The following is a 21294-nucleotide window of genomic DNA, read 5'->3' on the forward strand; positions in this document are numbered from 1 at the left end:
AAACGAATCAGAATTATCTATAAGGGTGGGTAAGGCACAGTGGAATACAAGCAGCAGTGTTGATGGGGCAAAAATAAAGATGGTCATTTGTGTTACTCGGGTGTTTTGTTATTGTGATGAAGATCTGAGTGACAAAAACTTAAAGGCAGGGATTTGGTCCCATCATTTTAGGTCTGACCGAATGCTGAACATTATGGTAGCAACAGCATGAGGTAGAGGAGTTGGATCACCGTATGGGAGCCACGAAGCAGATAAAACAGATGAGAAGAGACCAGCGAGCCTTTGAAGACACAACTTTCCCCTGTAATTTACTTTTGGTTCATAAAATCCACCATCTATTAATAACCTATTGCTGAAGTCAGTGGCTTTATGATCCATTCATCTCTCAATAGTGCCACCATTTGGGGACCAAACCTTCAACTCATGAGCTTTGTGGGGAAATAATTCTTGTTCAAACCAACATCATTCACTCCTGACCCTCCAAAGGCAAATATCCATTTCATAATGCAAAATATATTTAATCTATCTTAATAGTTCCAATAGTTCCCCACTTCAAAGTCATCTTTGAAGCTCAGTGCAAATTCTTTGCTGCAAGTCTCTATAAAAATCAAGAACAACTTATCTAATCTCAAGATACAATGATAGAGAGTAGACATTTCCATCATAAATGGAAAAGCAAAAACCATGATTTTGGCATCTTGATGATCCAATTACCTCTCAATAGTGCCACCAGCAAAGGGACTAAGTCGTGGACACATGGGCCTCTACAGGCTTATATCCAGACTGTATCCAAATGTTAGCAATCATTTTAATGGATGTTGTAAGGTGCTACAGACATCCCCTCTCTAGAGAAGAAGCTTCAAAAGCAAAGCCCTATACTAAGAGAAACCTTATAGTCCAATGGAGGATAGTGAAGAGAGAAATCAAATGGTTCAAAGAAGGTGACACTCTGGAATGCATATACTCTATATGGCTAGAACTCTTCAGCTGAACATTTTCCATGGCAGGGTCTGAAGGACATTCCAATGTCAAAAATTATAAGGAATGCAATAATATGAGCTGGATTGGCTTAGTAGTATCTATTCTCTTTAGGCTAGGGCTGATGATAGGAGAGGCCAATACAGAACTGGATTTCCTAATAGCAATGAGCCTAATTAGTTTCCCCAAACCATCAAGGAAGTTGCAAATGTTCTGGTGAACTAGCCATAGATATCACAATGTGTGGCAAAACTTACATAGATTGGGCCAGATGGATCAATTCTAAGATATAAAGAGCTATAAAAGAAGTATTAGTGAAATTTGGTATTTCCAGTGACACATTAGATGAGCAGTCAAAGGGGATAGTGTTTATTTTATACAGTCAAACAATGTCAAGGATATATGAGAAGAAATCTGAAGGAAACCTTTCAAATTAAATTTTATGTCCCTTTATCAAGTTTCCAAACAAAGAGACACTGGTTCCAAATAAAAAGGAATCTTGGAGAGCAATTGTATTCGGTTGAAATTTCTCCAGTCCTTTCTTAAGGGACAACAGCCCTTTACTCAAGTGATCACATTTGGAAAAAGGAACATTAGACTTTTCAATAATTGCTGAACATTCCATCAAAATTGATACAGATACTCAATAGCCCTCCTGTGAGTGTAGAGCTATGTGGGGAAAAGAAATAAATGGAATCTTAGAATCTTAGTTCTGGATCATAGTGTGTCCAATTGGCTCTCCTCAGCCTCGTGGACATTTGCTGGTTAACTGGAACACATATTGGAGTTTGGTAGAAACTTTCATTTGGTTTCTTATCCTATAAAGTAAGTAATATATGAATAGGGAAACCCAAGTTAAAGCTTCCGGTCTGTGTTCTTATCCAAGCTCAGATCATAAATAAAAAAGAGTAGTGCAACTTGGGGAAATGGAAGATTAATGCTAATCTCAAAGATGTAAAGAATGCAAGAGTGATGGTCCATATCAAATCCCCATCAGTCCCCCAGAATGATCTCTACAAAAATAGAATGACTCATAACAGAATGAAATACTACTACGAGCTTAATCAAGTAAAGGCCCTAATTGTGGCTACTATGCCAGATGGGATTTCACTAAAACTGATTAAGCATAGACTCCAGCACATACTAAATGACCATTGATCTGGGGAATCAATTGTTTTCCATCCCTATCAAAAAGGAAGAACAGAAAGCAGTTCACATTTACGTGAGAGGGATAAGACAGTGCAATTATGGCATTTACATTGGTTATGTTAACACTCTGATCCTCTGTCACAACATTGCTAGAAGGCAGATGGAGTGCCTGGCATCCATTGAACATCACATTGGTTCACTGTATTTACAGTGTCCTGCTAATCAGACCATGTCAGCAATAAATGGCAAGGCTATTGGAAGTCTAGGGAAAATGTATGTGTTACAGAAGGTGGAGGTTAATGCTGCAGGGTTCCAGTGTGTGGTGTTACTGAACCGTTCAGGGTCCAAAATTTTGGAGAAATCTGGGACAAGGGATTGCATCTTCTACTTCCCATAACTAATAAAGCAGCATACACACAAAAAAAAAATCTCTCCAGGTTCTGGAAGCAGCATATTCTGCTCTAGGGAAGAGTACTCATTGTTTACATAACACAAAAAGCTGGAAGCTTTGAGTAGTGACCATAGTAGGGAAGAAGTTGATAGGAAAAACAGGCTACAGCTAAAATGGGCTTGACACTTTAACCCTGTAACCCAGGAGATTCTATAGTTCAAAGGCATCTAGGACAGGAAAAGACTGCAGCAGGCCACTAGTAACTCACTCCTATAATCCTAGCTACTCAAGAGGCCGAGAGCCACGCATCTCAGTTCAAAGAAACAAATCTGAGACTACTATCTCTAATTAACCTGCAAAAAGCCAATAGTGAAGGGGTGGTTCAGGTGGTAAAGCGCCTGCCTGGAGCAAAAAAGTAAGGGCAAGAAGCTCCACATTCAAGCTCCAGTAATCACACACACACACACACACACACACACACACAGTGCAGAGTTCATGAAAACCCAATAGAAGAAGAATCATAATACAGGTCTTTGGCTCCTGGGAAAAGCCATGCCATCCACATCAGTGAAGGACACTTTAACTGAGAGCAGTTCCTACAATGCTACTTGACCTAGGTAAACACAGATTCTGACTACTGGATGCCAAGAAACCTTACCAATAGAGCTACTCATTTTATAATGGGTTAGGCAAAAGTCACCCAATCCTGAGGTGGGACCATCCTTAAAAAAATAACTTTTCTCTGTTTATTGAGAAAGGGCCTTGCTGTGTAGCCCAGAAAGGCCTTGTACTCACTATATAGACCAGGATGACCTCCAGCATGCTATCCTGCAGCCTTAGACTCCTCAGTGCTGGGATGAATGTTTGTATCATTACACCTGGCTTGGTAGCAATTCACGATAAGAGAATAGATGCAGGCAGGCATAGAAAGCACAAGTTAAATGAATAGGCAATCCAAAACTCCATGTCATCTATCATTGATGTACAGGATGATTTCTCTCACAGTTACATCTTTGGTTTAATGGAAGGATCTTTGTATCTTGCTGACACAGAAATACAAAGGCCAAGCTTTGTTGATCGGCTACTTCTGATGGATGGTCTTTGGGGAAAATCCTCTTAATGTTCAGTGATCTTATGTGGGTAACAATTGGTCATCAACTTTGTGCAGGAAGAGCAGTGACCTGAGGTAAAAAAAAAAATACACATGAACATACAAGCAGTGGTTAATGGCTGGCTTGGTTGTTGCTTAAGGACCCATAAAGAAGAGATGGAAATATCATGTAATAGAACCAGACACCTAAATATGCTCACAACCTAATAACTAACTCACTTTATCAGCCAGTCTGATTTCAGTCATGCGAGTTTAAAAAATAAGTTTAAAACACATTTTTGTTGTTTATTGTATTCTTTGTCTTTCCTTTCTCTGCCCTCTATTCTCTGATGTGAGGGAATTAAAATGCATATTTAGTTTCAGGTAAGGTCATCACACTTGTCTCCTTATCTTACTGGCCACAGGAGTGAAGGAATATTCAGGACAATAAGGCAAATATCTCCTGAGATGGATGCACTTAGTCAGGAACTGAGCAGACCAGAGGCAACCATCTGGACCAGAGTCCAGCCTCTCAGCATGTGCATCTTGAGGCCTCCACATCTGGGTTTTTCCCTTCAAAACCCATGTTCTGCACTTTGGAACTTGTAGCTTTTGAGATAGCTCAATGCCATCTTCATTTTGGCCTGGGAAAATGCAAAGCCTTTACTGCCTGGTGTGCAAAATCCTGCTGTCATTATTTGTGGATTATTATTGAGTCCAGAGAACTGAATTTTCAGTATCAATCAGATAAAAGGAGTTCTAGGAAAGAAGCATGTATTAAAGCTCTAGAAGTAGACAGGAAGTGTAAAGATGCTTGAATTAGCTATTGTTGACTTCCAAGGAGTATTTACTAGGACAGAGGAATGGGAAACTAAACAATTAGAGCAAATGACATGATCAGCTGATGAAAGCCAATCTCTTTCACTGGTCATGCTGTTACAAGGGGATGTGGGAACTAGATAGCTATGTTAGGAGGCGTAGAGTATGCATGGATTCCCATCAATTAAGATGACCCAGTCCATGCTACCGTACACTTCAACAGCTAATAATGTTGGAAGTGGGAAAAATTAAATAAACACTCTCTTTTATTGATTATCTTCACTCTTTTCACCATATCAATTTTTGGATAATTTGTGTGGGGGCCTACAGACAGTCAGAGGGATGGCATATTTTTCTATAAGCCAATCTCACTCTGCAGTAAAATATTTTTCTCTAAGGCTTCTTGTAAGAGCATAAGGAAGAAGTCTATCTTTCTATCTTAATTCTGGCAAGAAGAACCAGAATACCATTGCTGAAGAAAAGGCCTTACCAATGAAGGGTATATTAGAAGATGATATGAAACTAGATATAGGAAAAGAGAGAGAATGCACATACACAAAAAAGCCTAATGAACAAGAATCAATAACATGTTCAGCAAAGTTTCAGATCCACTTACAAAAATCAATTATAGTTATATAAACAATGAACAATTCAAAAATAAAATAAAAAACACAATTTCATTCACAAATAGCATCAATACAATAAAATATTTAAGAATAAATTTAACAAAAGAAGCACAAAACTTGTTCGTTAAAACTACATAATATAACTGAGAAAAATCAAAGGCTTAAATATGGAAATACATTCCCTTGCCTAATATGATTAAGAAAGCAACAGTACACATAATGACCTGAAGTTTCAAAACAACTGATAACAACCCAGCTGTTTTTTTGAAGAAATTTATGAACTGAACCTAAAGTTCATATGAAATACAACATATTCAAAATATCTTGACAACAAAAAGAAAATTGAAAATTTAACACTTTCTGACTTTAAATCAAGTCACTGTAAAGCTACAATAGTATAATACTGGCATAAAAGTATATATTGATCATATGAACATAGACAGTTAAACTGGATTGAGAGTGTGGAAATCAAGCTTATTTTATGGTTTATCACTTTTTTATACTTGTACCAAAACAATTCCATTTCACATAGCTGGATATTCACATGCAAAACATTGAAGCCTAAATTATTGAAGCTAATTGCACAAAATTAGCCTGAAATGTATCAGAGGATTGCAAGTGAGAACTAAAACTATTAAACATTTAGAAAAAAAAAGTGCAAATATTTGTGACCTTGGATTTTGTGATATCTTTTAAATATGACACCAAAAGTATAAGTAACAAAAGAACTAGTATGTAGGTTGGATTTCATCAAACTTAATAAGACAAAGGTAGGTGTGGTGGCTCAAGCCTGTAATCCTAGCTACTCAGAGGCTGACATTGAGAAGGTCACAAGTCAAGGATAGCATAGGCAAACATTGATAAGACCTCATTACAACAAAGAAAAACCTTGATAGAGTGGCATGTTCTTGTCATTGCACCTGTACAGAAAGCAAATAGAATTATAGTCCTAATTAACCTAGACAAAAGAGAGATGCTATTCAAAATTGATGAAAGCAGAAGGGTTGGTGAGTGGGGCAAAGGTGTTATAATGCCTACCTTTTGAAAGAGCAAAATCCTAAGTTCAAATCCCATTGTTACCAAAACTGAAGGGAGGAAAGATGGAGAGGAAAGAAGGAGGGGAAAGAAGAAAAGAAGAATGAAAAAAGAAAGAAAAGAAGGAAGGAGGAGGGAAGAGAAGAAAGAAAAGAAGGCAGGAGAAAGAAAAGGAAAGAAATAAATAAAATGAAAAATATCATTTAATGAGAGAAAGTATAAATTATATATTCAATAAAGGCCTTGTATGCAGAATATATAAAGAAAAGCTTACAGTTCCATAATGAAACATTTATTCTCATCTAAACAATGAGGAAAATATTTGAATAGACATTTCTTCAAAGAAGAAATAGAAATGGCCAAGAAGCATATGAAAACACGCCCAGTATTGTTCATTGTGAGGGAGATGCAAATAAAATACAAAATGGAATGCCACTTTACATGCACTAGGATGGCTATAATCAAAAGACAGATAATAACATGCGTTAGACAGGATGTGCTGGTGAGAATGTAAAATGGAGCAGCTGTTTTGGAAAGCAGGCTGACAAATCCTCAAAATGTTAAGTATAGAGTTACCATAGTACCCAGTAATTCCATTTTAAGTGTATACTCAAGACCAAGCACATATACCATCTTTGTGGCAGCACCACTCATTAATGGCCTCAAGTGGAAACAGCCCAGATACCCCTATCAGAGAAGTTTATAAAGAAACTATGATATACCTATTTGATGGAATATTATTCAACCACTTAAAAGAGTAACATTCTGATACAGGCTAAAACACAATGATCTTGGAAGCCATTATGCTCAGTAAAAGAAACTACCAGAAACAAAAGGCCACACAATTTGGGTGACTCTGTGTATATGAAATGTGTGGAACAGTACAGACAGAAAAAAAAAGTCAAAGGTCAAAGTTGCCTAGGGTTAAAGATTTAGCAGGAATGTCCAGTGCCTGCTCATGTGTTAAGTAATCTTGACTAGCACTTTATTGGCTTGAGAAGTTCCTTGAAGATTAGTAAAGCTCACCTGTGGGTATGTCTGTCTGTGAAAGCATGTCCAGAGAGGATGAACAAAATAGGAAGAACTGCCCTGAATATAAACAGCAGTACCTAATATAGCAGGGACCTGGATGAAAGAAGGGGAAAAAAAAACAAGATTGCTAGTATTCTTTTCTTCTTCCTTACCACAAGACTATGAGTTGTTTTGCTTTATTACATCCTGCCTGCCACAATGGACTGAAACTTCTGAACCAGGGAGCTCAGATCAGTCTTTCCTCTCTTAAGTTGTGTGGCCTAGAGGTGTTGTCACAGTGGTAAACATATGATTAACACCAAATGGGTATAAGATTTCTTTTGGGGGTACTGCAAATGTTCTAGAATTAGAGCGTGGTCATTTGTGCACATCTCTTTCTGAATGAAAATTACTGAATTGTGCACTGTAAAGTGTGAACTTTATGATATATACATTATGTATCAATAAGAAAGCCATTATCTTTGAAAAAATAAGGGCACTGTATCAGGAGGCTAGTGATTTGTCAGTGTGTCTAAGAATATGTTCAGAGACATATGCTATTGCCACTGCCTAGAATCTTTTTCTCTACCTTTCTTCCTATCTATACCTTATATTTCCAATGTAACTGGTATATAAATTCTGCCTGCCTCATATCTGTATCTTAAAACTTATGGCATTACTACACCCAGGTTTCCCATCAAATAATTCAACCAGGAATTGACTGCAATTTGGTACATGCTTAAAGTGTACTTACGATGCACTATTTGAAGGAGCCAGTCTAATGGGCATGTTAACTAGCCATTCTGTTAGGCACTTCAAACTCTATCACTATAATAATTTATATCACCAGAGCAATGTTCCTGGACCACATGACCCATCTGAGCACAGACATTGAGGAGATGACCTATGTTGTGATATTATATTTTCAGCTTTTATAAAGGGTCTATATAGGAAATATCTATTTGAATGGATTTTCTGTGCCTTCTAAAAAACTGAAAGAGAAACCTGTATACAATTATAATAGCCAATGACTGAGATGATAAATTTCTGTTTCTAGAAAGATGTTTGCCTCAGCAGATAAGTAAAACATATCTTTCCTTATCTTTTCTTCTCCTCTCCTCTCCTCTCCTCTCCTCTCTCTTCTGTCCCCTCTTCCCTTTCTCCCTTCCCCTTCACCCTATCTTTCCCTTCCTTTTCTGCTTTTGCATTGCCTTGTCATATTTTTACTCAACCATTCACATGAACACAATAATAACAACCCAAACTCATTGAGACTGCCTTGTATATGTTTGCTCTTAATTGGCCATCAAAACATCCTATGAAATATGTGCCATTATGATCCTTCTTGAGAACATGTACAAACCAGCCAGGTGTCTGTGGCTCACACCTGTAATCCTCACAACTCAGGAGGCTGAGATCTGAAGATCACAGCTCAAAGTCAGCCTAGGCAAGAAAGTCTTTGAGACTCTTCTCTCCAATTAACCATCAAAAAGCCAGAAGTGGAGCTGTGCCCTGAGTGATAGAGTGCTAGCCTTGAACCACAAAGCTCAGGGACAGCACCCAGGCCCTGATGTTCAAAAAACAGGATTTGCAAAACACAAAGTGCATACCAAGATTAAATGAGTTTTAAATGGCAGCCCTGTACATGTAATAAGTGACAACCTGAATGAACCATGGCAGCCTGACTCCAGAAGGAACAGTAAGTCCTGCATCTGGTTTCATATAGCTGTAGAGCTTCTCCTAAGTTTTATTTCCTAAGTTATCTGCAGGCTTTTTTTTTTTGCCAGTCCTGGGCCTTGGACTCAGGGCCTGAGCACTGTCTCTAGCTTCTTTTTGCTTAAGGCTAGCCCTCTACCTCTTGAGCCACATTGCCACTTCTGGCCTTTTCTGTTTATGTGGTGTTGAGGAATTGAGCCCAGGGCTTCATGCATGCAAAGCAAGCACTCTACTGCTAAGCCATATTCCCAGCCTTCTGCAGACCTTTTGAGTGAAAAAAGTATACATATTCAACCCATGCTGGCATTGCTTCCCACAGCTCCTCATTGGAAATGCTCGATAAACAATGATGATTGATTTTTCCAAGTTCTGAGATCCTTGGAAGAATGGCTTTCCATAAATCCTGGAGGTTGTTTCTATTAATGATGCATGGGTGGTAATAATATAGGTTGGAGGTGAGGAGGACAGAACTGAAACAAAAAAAATTCATTTCTTTACTTTGATGAGGTGCCTAGAGTGCTCATGAGATACAATCTAAAGTCTGGGGCCTCTGGGTGTTTGTACATTGCTAGTGTTGATTTTAATCATCTCATCTGATGTATGTTCACATAGAGTGACAGGTATTCCCTGTCTCTCTTCTGAGAAGATTTATTCTGAGAGGCTTGGGAGTAAAGACCTTTACTCAGCCAGCATGATTCAACTAGTCCATGAGACTGCCTCTCTGTAAACACATTCATAAGTGTGTCAGATTGGAGACCTCAGAAATTTTATTTAGTTGTGTTTCCTTTCTTTCTTCTTGTCTCCTTCCTCAGGAGGTGGGGTAGTATGTATGTATGTGTGTGCGTGCACACATGTGCACAAAGGCCAGACATCTTGCTTCTAAACGATAGAAGAATTAAAACCCAGTAAAACATCAAGATTTTCACCAGCAAGGTCCCTGTTTTAGAGCTAGATACAATTGACTTTGGTTTCTTAGCCCATGTATATTCTGGAGGCACCTGTTTTGAGTCCCAAGTAGAATAGGAAAACGAGATATATTTTGTAAAAGACTTCCCCTCACAGTACAGTCCCTGATCTAGCAGAATCAGCACCACTGGAGAGCCTGTCAGGAGGAATGCAGATTCTGCCCTGCCTTGACCTCCAGAATCAGAATCTGCAGGCCAATGAAAGTTGACTAAGCATTTGCTAAACACCACTGGTTAGGTGGAGACATCTTACCTACCCAATGTACCACGTGTGCAAGTCCCTTGAGAGTTCTTTGGTGAACTCTCAGGACAGAATAATGGGCACTGGCAGGATAGTTCTTTGGGGCTCTGCTGTTAATGCTGAAAATGGATCATGTACAATCAGGGGCTTGGGGGTACTGCTCTGATAGTTATTAAACAGTTCACAACAAATATTACTACAGCCTCTTTCAGGAAATGATTTTTTTCTATTCCCCCTATTGTATGCACCTCTACTAAAGAATGCTATTTGTTTAAGCTTCTTCCTCTGTTCCCTACACATATCACCCTGTATAGCACACCTAAAACATCTTTGTTAGAGTTTTGAATATCTTACATTCATTCCAGTGCCTAGCATATACTACATAAAGGAAAGGAGAAATGGAAAAAGGAAAGGAGGAAGGGAGAGAGAGAAGACAGAATCGGACTAAGATTTAGTGAACTGAAAGGGTACATGTATTCCAGAAGTTAAGGAATATGGATCTAAAACATGCAGAGGTTCACATAAACAAGGAGATAAAGACTCTAAGGAGGTAAAAACGAAGCAGTTTGGTTGCAGATAAGAAGACAAATGAAGAAGTAAGGACATATAAATGGTAAGTATGAATCAAGCATACAAACGTACATCTGACTTTATGGGCTACACAGTATCCTGTTCCACAGTGCTTTTAACACCATGGCAGGATAACATTAGGAGTGCCTTAATACCTGAGCAGGACCCCAAGGCCCTCTTCTACAGGTGAGCAAATCAGGGCCAAGTGAAGTGGAAAAACTCACTGTTAGTCAAAGAGCTTGCTGTCACAGGAGCAGAATGAGAAGCCAACTACCTAAACTTCCCAGCATGTATTTCCTCCTTAGAATACCTAATGCCTGTTGTAGAGAGACAGAAGCTATTCCAGGAGCAGTGTTGTGTCTTGGGTGAAACGAGTCTCTTGGTAATCATTGTCTGCACTTCATTGTGGGAAAGAGGTGGGACTCAATGCAAATCAGAGTTTCATTTCATTTGTCTCCTTAGCATCATTCCCAGTCTAGACCACTGTCTATAAAACTCTGAGAAGAATGGTTGCTGGTGACACCCAGACACTCCTAGCTTTCACAAGGAAGATGTGTTATAGAAATTATCAGTTCAAGTGATATTCAAACTCTCTGGTTAGTGTTTTATAGGAAGCTATCAAGAAATTGGAGGCAGAGTGTTACAATTTAAAAGGGAAAAAAATAAAAACAATGACAGTGAGCTGAAAGGGCCATTGGGAAACCAGGAAGTTGATTGGCTCTACCACCAGCCTAGATGGGAACATATCTACTTTATGCTTAAAGCTTCTCAGGAGAGACACTTCAGTATTTTTTTCCTTTACCTATTATGGTAATTGATTATTTTTGTTAAAAACGACCACAGGGAATGCTAATAAGATACTCCCATCCTTTATTAGTCTTCTCCCTTCTTCTCCATTCAAGTCCTGAATTGGGTTTCTCTCATTTCTCAGGATTCTGGTACATTTATAGGCAAAGAGAGGTAGAGAAGAAACCAAATGATAATGCTGTTCCAAGCTCTGTTTATAGATAACACTTGAGTCAAGTTCTTTAATCTCTCAAGTTTTAAAAACTCCTGCTTTTCATATTGGAAATTAATAGATTAGACTGAATGCTTCTAAAATCTTTCAGCTTCAAAAATATCTCTAGTTTTGCCATTGGGTTAATTTTTAAGGTTTAGTTTTTCCAAAGGGTATTTTAGTTTTCATGAAGAATGTGAAAAAAATCATACTAAGTGAAGTGACCCAGGCCCAAAGAAACATAAACTCTATGGTTTCCCTCATAGGGAATTAGTACATATCTAGGATAGACATAGCAGAAGAACACAACAGCTCAATAGCAATGCCCATATAATCACATAAGATAATACCAAGTGAAATGAACTCCATGTTATGGAAGTAAGTGATATATCATTGGTGTAGTTAACGTCAACATACCTAGTGAAACTGACACTTTTGTTCTCTTGTATTCCCTTCCTGTGGTTTTACTCCTGCTATTACTGTAACTGATCTTAGTACCCTGGATAATGTATAGGTGTGTACGGGAACTAGGGCAAGGAAAGGGAATACCAAAAATGAGAGACAAAAGATAAAAAGACAAACCATTGAAAAAGCGATACTTACAAAACAAACTGGTGTAAACTAACCATACAACTCATAGTGGGGAGGATACTGGGGAGGGGGAGAGATGGGGGGAAATGAGGGAAGAGGTAACAAGTTGGATAAGTAATGTACTTGCCTTACATGTGAAACTGTAACCCCTCTGTACTTCACTTTGACAATAAAGAAAAAGAAGAAGAAGAAGGAGGAGGAAGGAGGAGGAGGAGGAGGAGGAGGAGGAGGAGGAGGAGGAGGAGGAGGAGGAGGAGGAGGAGGAGGAGGAGGAGGAGGAGGAGGAGGAGGAGGAGGAGGAGGAGGAGGAGGAGGAGGAGGAGGAGGAGGAGGAGGAGGAGGAGGAGAAGGAGAAGAAGGAGAAGGAAGGAGGAGAAGAAGAAAGAGGAAGAAAGAGGAGGAGGAGGAGGAGGAGGAGGAGGAGGAGGAGGAGGAGGAGGAGGAGGAGGAGGAGGAGGAGGAGGAGGAGGAGGAGGAGGAGGATAATGTGAGAAAAAAAGCTTCTGGAATGCAGGAGAACAGGGCCTGGCTTACAAAAGTATAGACTGAAGTTGATATTCAAGGTAAGACATCCTGTAGGAAGTATATTCTGTCCATTTTCAAGGCAGTTTTGCCTATTATGACCACTATGTTTTTATAAAAGCCAATAATTGGATCTAAACTATTTGTGATATCCAGTGTTGAAAAGGATCTTCACTTATGTTTTTGGCTGCGAATGTTTGCCTAGCATAGCATTTGAATATTAGTAGCAGGTGTTAAATGTATTATTTAGTATTACAGGTATTAGTCTAAAGCTTAGGGTAGCTTTGCATTTTATATATTAGTTCTTTGGGGTTACAATTAAGGCTTCAATTCCTGACTGTTTTTTATGTAGTGCATAGTAGTAACTGAATTGTGATTTAGCTTTTAATTCCACAATTAATTCACCAACACTGACAACCCAGTACTAATTAATGGCAATTCTTTATTTGCAACCGTGTCTGAGAATTAGTGCCTCACATTGGCTGAATATTGTATGCTTTACAGATGAAAATTTCAACCGTGGGCACCCTTTTCTTATCATAGAATTTCTCAGTCTTGTTTTTATGAGAAACTCTATGCTGAAGCAATGGCCTTAAGCCTTTAAACAAATCCTTTTTAGGGACCCTGCTCATCTATTACTCCCCCCTTTTTCCCCATCTGTCTTCTAGAAGAAAAGTCTTTGGTTTGCTGCTTTGACCCAAGCTTTTCTACCTTAAGCATCCAATCACTGTTTCAGAACAAATGAGTCAGGCATCCATCACTGATAAGAAATACGTTAGCAAAATATTAAAATTTCTATTCCTGTAATTATTAATGCGTGCTTAGACTTTCTATCAATCTTACTTGCATCTGAGTCAAAACGACATTCCTAATATTTACCAGTGTTTAGTAGCACTTTGAAATGGAATTGTTACACTCAGCTCCATAGCTTAAACTTTCAAGCAAGCAAGAAGTAAAAATCTCTGTAATGTGATAGATACAGTGCTCAAACCACAATGCATTATACTGTTTCTTTCCAAAGGCCTCCCATGATAGATCTCATTTCAGAACATTCCTACTAGTAATTCTGTAGGCATATTTTCTTCACTCTAGTCTGGTCTCTGATTCAGAGTTAGATGGCTGAGGTTTCCTATCCCTCAGCATCATTGTAGAAGTGGGCCCAGGTGGGACCTGAGTGCCCCTGTACAGATTCAGCACCCACTGGGTTAATCACATCCACACCACTGTGATGCCACACTGCTAGCTTTACACACATCTCAGTTTCTGTCTTCCCATTCTGAATACTGCTGTGCCTGGCGGTTGACAATTTGCCACATGAAAAAGTGTGCTTGTAATTCACGATGGAAAGTTTCTGTCCACCCACACCTATAACATGTAGACATAATCATTTGGAGTGCTAAAATCAAACTCTAGTCTGTTTTACACCTCTCAAAACCTAACACTGAATATTGTCAAAAGCCTCTCTACCATTTGCATCTCCCTTCTCACCAAAAGCACCTCAATATCCCCAATAATGAAGATGTCCTCTGCTGGCTCCAACTCCAAGGTAAGAAGCTTGTATAAACTCCACAAAGTAAGTTACGAGTTGAACTAGAAATAGACAGCCAGTAGCTGTTTTCAACACCTCAGTTATTTCCTTACTGGTTTTCCACCCTGTAACTGTTTAGGGGAGTTGTGAAGAAATGACCCAGACTGCTTATCTACCAAGTATTTCAGGTTCTTGTAAATTAGAGGATGGTACAATAATTAAATACAACCTCAAATTATTCTATGTGCAACAATAACCATAGGGGTAGATAGACATAAGCATCTTCTCCTTGTCTCCCATTTTATTTTCTTACCAAACTGAGATGAAACATAGTTATGGAACAAGTGTTGATGTGGTGACTTTCTCTTGAACAAAAACTAGGGTTGTCATGCCTGTGTACTGTATTGGAACACATGAAATATAGACAGAAAGGAGACTCCCCAAACATTGTATTATGCAGTGATTGATTCTCATACTGCTGGACCTCTGGGAGGGCGACTAAGGGGAGAAGGATGCACTGTTCTCTGTAGGATGTTAGAGAAATGGAAGACAGAGTGGAAGCTACTAATGTGACTTGTGTCTTCCCCAATTTTCTCAAAGGATGATCCTGGACCATCAGATATAGATTATGTGGGTTTCTCCTGGTGTCTGTAGTAGCATTTATAGAGAGGATCCCCCTTAACAAGCATTTTCCCAACACAAAGGATGAGTTTTCTTTGTGAATGGGAACTTTCAAATTCTTATCCCGATAATAGGAAATCCTGGCTGTAGGTTCTTGGTTAGTCCTCACATTTGGGAAAGTTAGAAGGGGACATGTATAAAGGGATAACTGTCCGGCCAAGTTTGGCCTTACCACATTTTATCTGTGTGTCATGTACACACATACACACACACACACACACTTCACACATGAGCCAACACTGGCATATATTTACTCATCAGCAATATCCGTCACCCAGGAAAATCCATGTGTCACACAAATGACAATATAAAATAAATCCAAGGAACTGCTTTTTCTTTTTTCCTTCTTATTTTTCCCTCAAAATAAGACCTTTAAAAATATAATAAACCAGGTAAACTTTTACTCAGGTGTTTATGTGGCTGAAGCAAGTTGACAAGAAAAACCATCACAAAATACTTTTGTTGTTTTTTTAAAGAAACATTTCCCTATATATTTTCTTTCTCTATCTTTCTCTCTCTAGCTGGATGGAACTGCTTTCTTAGAACAAGTGTTATGGGAACAGGAATTCTGGATGTACCCTGAGGGGTACTTGGAACAAGCTCAGATCCTCAAATTGAGGAGGCTGAGGGGGTGAGGGGCTGGGAGGTGGGAGAAAAGTGGATGAGCAAGGAGGCCACTGCCTGCCCTTCCAGTTGCTTCCTCTGGTTTCCCATGTCTCCTACTTGCTCAGGAAATGGCTCTAGGCGCAGTCAGCACAGGCCTCTAGGACGCAGAGGTGACAACATACCAAAAGTAAGATCCAAGGGAAGGAGTCACAAAACAACATTTTAAGAAATCTGATTAAAAAGAATACAAAAGTGACTCCACAGAGCAAGAGGAAGAACCCCCACCCATCCCATCTTTGTCCCCTTCTGCTTTCTCAGATGACAAGTATCACTTTGAAGGAATTTTTGTTTCTTTCAAGATTTGGCTGGTTCTTTTCCTTAAGTCTCCCTGGCTTCCATTGCATTCATTGTAGAAAGCACCGACTTTACAGAACTGAGGCTGTTGAGTTGTAGCCTCCCTGTGAGTGTATACGTGTGTGTGTGTGTGCGTGCATGTGCACATGTGTGTGAGTGTGTGCGCAGGTGCACATATGCAGTGGCTGCTTCTTTCTCTCTGATCTGCTTCAGTCCAAGCCTTGAGGTCCCATCATCTGGGTGCTGAGAGACTCATGGGAACACCCTGTTGGCACTAAGGTGAGGGCTTGGATTATCTTCGCACCCTGGAGGTGTAGATCCACTCTCTGCCTAAGCACTGGGGTAGGTCTTCCATTAGCTACAGAGTTTGCCAGTCTCATACTCCACAGGATTTGGCAGTTTGGAATTGAAGGCCCTCAGGGAGGACTGGATCCTGCCCACCTCATTGTTGGCCAGCTTGAGCCGATGCCGGAGTAAGCAGGAGAAAAGGTCAAGCCTGACTTTGCCAGGTGGAGAAAGCTGGTTCACCCGGTCTCTAAGCTCAATAAGCTGTAAAAGCGCAGAGTCCTGGGAACCTTGAGTATATGGATAGTCCAACTGGAGAATTAAGTCCCGGATGGCATCAGGGTCAAAGGGAAGGCTGTAGCCAAAGACCTGCAAGGTATTGATTTTCATATAGCCTAAATTCTTGGAGGGATCTGTCATCTCCAGGGGCTCATAGTAGATTGTCTCATTGGAGCTGTCATCCAGGGACTTGATTCGGCTCCGCAGGTAAACATGGACTGTCTCAAAGAATGTCTTCCACCGGTTCCCCAGCGTTATTGTCCAATTTTGACACTGGGCAGCCGCATCTACGTTAGTCCTCTCCCAGTCAGGAAAGTTGCCTTCATTCACAGGCATGAACCAACTCTCAGAGTGGCTGCCCCCAAAAGGGTTCACATAGATGGCCATGACAGGCTCCAAGGTGCTGTTCTTGGTGAGGCAGATCTGCAAAGACAAGGCCAACATCACGTGCACCAGCCCTGGCTTGTACTTGTTGCTCTTCAGGGTGAGCAGCATGCGCTTCCTCCAGGAAGGGTCAAACCAGCTGCCCAGACGCATGTCGTTGCTGATAAAGATTGAGTGCACCTCAATGCGGCTATCCCGCTTCTGCAACAGGTACTTCAACTCCAGGTCCTGCAGGTCTGTTTCCAGTCCAAGAAAGTTCTCCAAGGACTCAGCCACTTCGGGCCGGCACAGCCCCTGGGCCAACACATAGCCTGAGTTGCAGCTTCCACAGCGTGTGCTATTGTCTGAAGCACAGTGGGCACATGCAGGCCCTTCCCCCAAGGCACATGGGATGGGGCCCTGGCAGGAAGACTGGTCATAGGGACAGGTGCAGCTGTGGCTCTGCTCCAGGAAGGTGCCAGGGAAGGTGCTTTCTCCACAGTACAGGAGAGACTGGATTCGATTCCACCAGTAGGACAAGGACCTTGAGGAGAGTAGAGTAGAAAGGAAGCAAAGTCAAAGCAAGCAGCACACCACCACCTGCCCTAACAGTGGTGGGACTTTGACTAACAGGCAAGGAGGACACTGGTGGAAGGAGAAAGCCTGGTGTTCTCTAAATGATGGAAACTCGACTGCACTATTTGAGTTGATAGGGAAGACCTGGGTCAGGCCTGATGTCTAGTACCAGATTTGTATGAGAAGCAGCCAGGCTTGTTTATTCCAAATATTATTTTGTTTCTTTTTTTTTTAATGGAGGATCTACATCTCTGGTATTAAATCTAGGTTTTCAACCTTGTATAGAGGATGACTCCAATATTTCAAATTCTTTCCAACTTTCTTCCCTCTTCAAGGTCTCATTTCTTTTTCATTCTCTCTGCTTTTGTCGCTCTTCCACCAAGACTTAGAATATTCTATTGCCAGTCCTCTTAAACTTTAATATCAACTTTTACATTAGCTCTTCAGAAAGGGCTTTCCAGATGTCTATTTCAAAAGAACCACTCTTGTCACTATCACACCACATGGTTTTTATTTAATCCATAGCGATTATCAATATTTAAACTTAGCCTGATGTTGCTTACTTATTTATGGGCTGCTTCCCTACAGAGGCTACAAGAACAGGGATACTGTATTACTGACTAACATATCCTCAGAGATCAAAATTGTTTCTCTTGTGTAGTAAGCACTCACTAATTAGCTTTGGGAAAACAAAAACAAAAAAAAAACAATGAGCCCCTCTCAAATATCTTCATTTTGCTGTCCACTTTATTCATTATCATATCATCCTTATCATCATTATCATCATTATCATCAAGTGACATATTTGAGCAGCTCTCCTTTCCTAGAATAGTGTCTCACCTGTGTGTACCAGCCCATCATTTTTGCCCAATTTGGCAAGGACTTCCTTCTCGAAGGAAGCATTCCTCTTGGATACTATGACACCATGAATTTAAGTGGCTAGTCTCTAGTCATAATTGTCTATTTCCTCATATGCTTACAGCTATGGATAATAGACTTAGTAAAAACTTGCTGAATGAACTAATGAATGCATCAATATGTGAGTGAGTGCATGACAGTACATTGCCCTATTCTTGAGAGTGTGCATCTCAGCTTTCTTGCCTCCTGGGGCTCAGAATAGTCACTCATTTAAGTAATTCAATGTGTACATTTCCTCTTACATGTAATTGGCATGTTAACTTTAATTCTACCTCTTCTTTTCTCTATAAGGCTTATGAATGAGGGACAATTTGAGTATTATTAGAATAATATATGAATCTACTATAATTTTGTTTTGATAGTAAGGAGGTTTGAGCTGAACATTTCTTACTTCAGACATAACAAAATTGAGAATGACACATGGGAGCAGGACAGGATCATAAGACTGCAAAAGCTGTGTGTGTCACTACTTTCTGATCCAGTTTGGACAGGGGATTGGCTCCACCCTAGCAGTCATGGCCAGGGAGATGCTGAGTTTGGTTCTAGAGCCTGAGGTGCTCACCTCTCCTTGGGCAGACGGAAGCGAGGCTGGCGATGGCAGCGCTTGCAGAGGTTGAAGAGCCGACGGATGATCCGATGGGTCTTCTTGAACAGCACTTTCAAACTGGCTCCCAGCTGCTGGTAGCGGTGCTGCAGGTTAGTGTCCATAGCCCAAAATTGAGAAATGGCAGTGGAGTTCAGGAACCGGTCACCAGGGAGCCTTTTCAGCAGGGCCTGGAACTCTTCTGTGGGCAAAAACACAGAAGCTGAACAGAGGAGCAGCTGAGGAGGCCTGGGAGACAGATTGGTCTTCCCCAGACACAGAAGTTCCTCAGAATCACTGTGTGAGAAAGGAGGATATCTATCTACTTTCCTTGTTTGTTTTTCATTAATAGATTTATTGAGAAACAACTAATATAATATATGGTTTGGGTATCATTTCCATCCTTCCCTACCCTAGAATGTTTCTGAGTTTCAAAGAGATATGCTAACACATAGAGGGCAAAAGATTCTGCCTTTTCTAGTAGCTTTTGGATGCATCTCTTTCCCTCTTTATACCTCCTTATAAGTCATATACAACACTATCTCAGGGAAACCCTGATGCATACAACCAGGCAAGCAATGGAGACACAGCTCAAAGGTACTATACCCAGCTCAGAAATCTTAGAAATATTTTCAGGCCCTGAGGTTGACTTTTCCCTCCAAAATTTTCTATCTGACTATGTGTAACTCTTCTTCTCTTTGGTTCTTGATTAGACATCATTCTGTTTCCTGTAGCTGGGCTAGAAGCAATGTGTTTTGACTCCTGGGTCCAAGGCTGAGTCTTCCCCAGTGCTTCCTGAACACAGCTTTTCTGAACTCATACTTGTATTCCACCTTTGTTCTCTGCTCTCCTTTTACCACCAGATCTCCTAGCTCTGATAGGAGAGCTACTCTGCTTTCATTATTAGCAGAACCTGGAAAAGCGGTTGCTACTATTAATGCATAACATACTGCTATTATATATATATATATATATATATATATATATATAATTTGAATTTTTGCAAACTTTAGCTGTATTGTCAACTTTGGAAAAAGTATCCCAGTTTACCATGTTGAGTTGGCATGATACAGAAATTAATAGCCTTATTGGTTTAGAAACATTAAACTTAATTTTTTCCCATTTGTACTGGGGTAAACGCATCATATTAAATATGTAAGGTCTTATCCATGTGGGTTTGATTACAGCAAATGATAAAGTCGTTTCTAAATAATGAAAAAATACACTTCTTAGTTAGAAATGGTGTCCATTTACATAAAGGAAAAACAAACTACTTGAGACTCCCGGTGATGATATTACCTCCCTAAGGTCATAGAGATGGGAAGTGGCTGAGATGGGATCCAGTGCCTTGCACTTCATAGCCATCATGTCTCTTTCAGGGAGGAATTCTGGGACTAGCGGATTGCTCACCTGACTCTTCAAACTGCTCGTTGTGAGTAGCCCAGGAGTCCTGGATTTGTAATAAACTGTCTTCCATGGCCTGGATGTCAGCATCTGGACAGTTGCATTCTGGGAAAGTGGGGCTGCACTTGCACCAGCAGTCATTCTCCTTGCAGACTAGCTCACCCTCAGAGCTGCATGTGATGTAGCTGAGAGCTGCAGCCACAAAGCGCTCACGCAGGTACTCAGGCAGCAGCACCTGCAGACCTGGGGAAAAAAAGATGCATTGCAATCACTGGGCAAAACCAGTGGAGACTCAGTTTCCCACACCCAAGACTGGAGAAACCCCATCTGGGGTTCTGCTGACTTTTGTGTCCTGGGCTCAAGAATGATCACCCCAGGGCCTGCTCCTGCTAGGCTGGTTGGGAGAGAGGGCTGTCCCTGCACTGTGACAGATGGAAGACTATTGGAAAATGCAGACAAGGAAGATCAAAGCCCAAGGCTTAGCCAAACTCCTCACATCAGCCAAATTAAGAATGTGCATATCATAAGAACGGACTTATTGGCTACAGATCAGCATTTCTAGAGAGAAACAAGATGTTTCAGATAAAAGAAAAATTTATACTCTTCACAGAGAAAGGAATCAAGTCTTGCTGGACTGCTCTGCCTCCACCAGCCATCCTGTTTCTAGCCTGAATGAGAAAGTAGTAGGCATAGCCAGACATTACTCTAGATGCTCCCATCTTGATGGATCAAAGGCTACTCTGGTTAGGAAGTAGGGCTAGGGATTCTGCATGTATAATAGCTGGGAACTATGCCAAGTGCTTGCTATATATAATACTGAGGTTCTTAAAGGTAATGAAACAAGCCCAAAGACCACAGTGACCTACCCAAGTGTTAGTGCTGGTATGCTTTTCTGGGTGACACACCCTGTCCTTGTCTCAGAAAGTCATGTTGCATACCTAATTGTGGCTGCCCATTCTCAATATGATTTAACTCTTAAGGAGATCTAAAACTAGAATGATGATTATTGCCCCAGA

The 21294-nt window shown here is 40.4% G+C and overlaps 1 protein-coding gene across 1 annotated transcript in view; it reads right to left on the reverse strand.

Annotated features, from left to right (window-relative positions):
• Nucleotides 1-15729: 15729 nt before the first annotated feature.
• Brinp2 (BMP/retinoic acid inducible neural specific 2) overlaps nt 15730-21294 on the reverse strand; it is a 101235-nt gene continuing 95670 nt past the window's right edge. The window contains exons 6-8 of the mRNA XM_048357200.1: nt 20285-20521; nt 18854-19076; nt 15730-17341 (exon numbers count right to left, since the gene is read on the reverse strand). Coding sequence (XP_048213157.1) covers nt 16225-17341; nt 18854-19076; nt 20285-20521 — 1577 coding nt within the window. The 3' untranslated portion in view covers nt 15730-16224. The remainder of the gene's footprint in view (nt 17342-18853; nt 19077-20284; nt 20522-21294) is intronic.

The sequence above is a fragment of the Perognathus longimembris genome, chromosome 11, assembly GCF_023159225.1.
Source record: "Perognathus longimembris pacificus isolate PPM17 chromosome 11, ASM2315922v1, whole genome shotgun sequence".
NCBI classification, from domain to species: domain Eukaryota; kingdom Metazoa; phylum Chordata; class Mammalia; order Rodentia; family Heteromyidae; genus Perognathus; species Perognathus longimembris.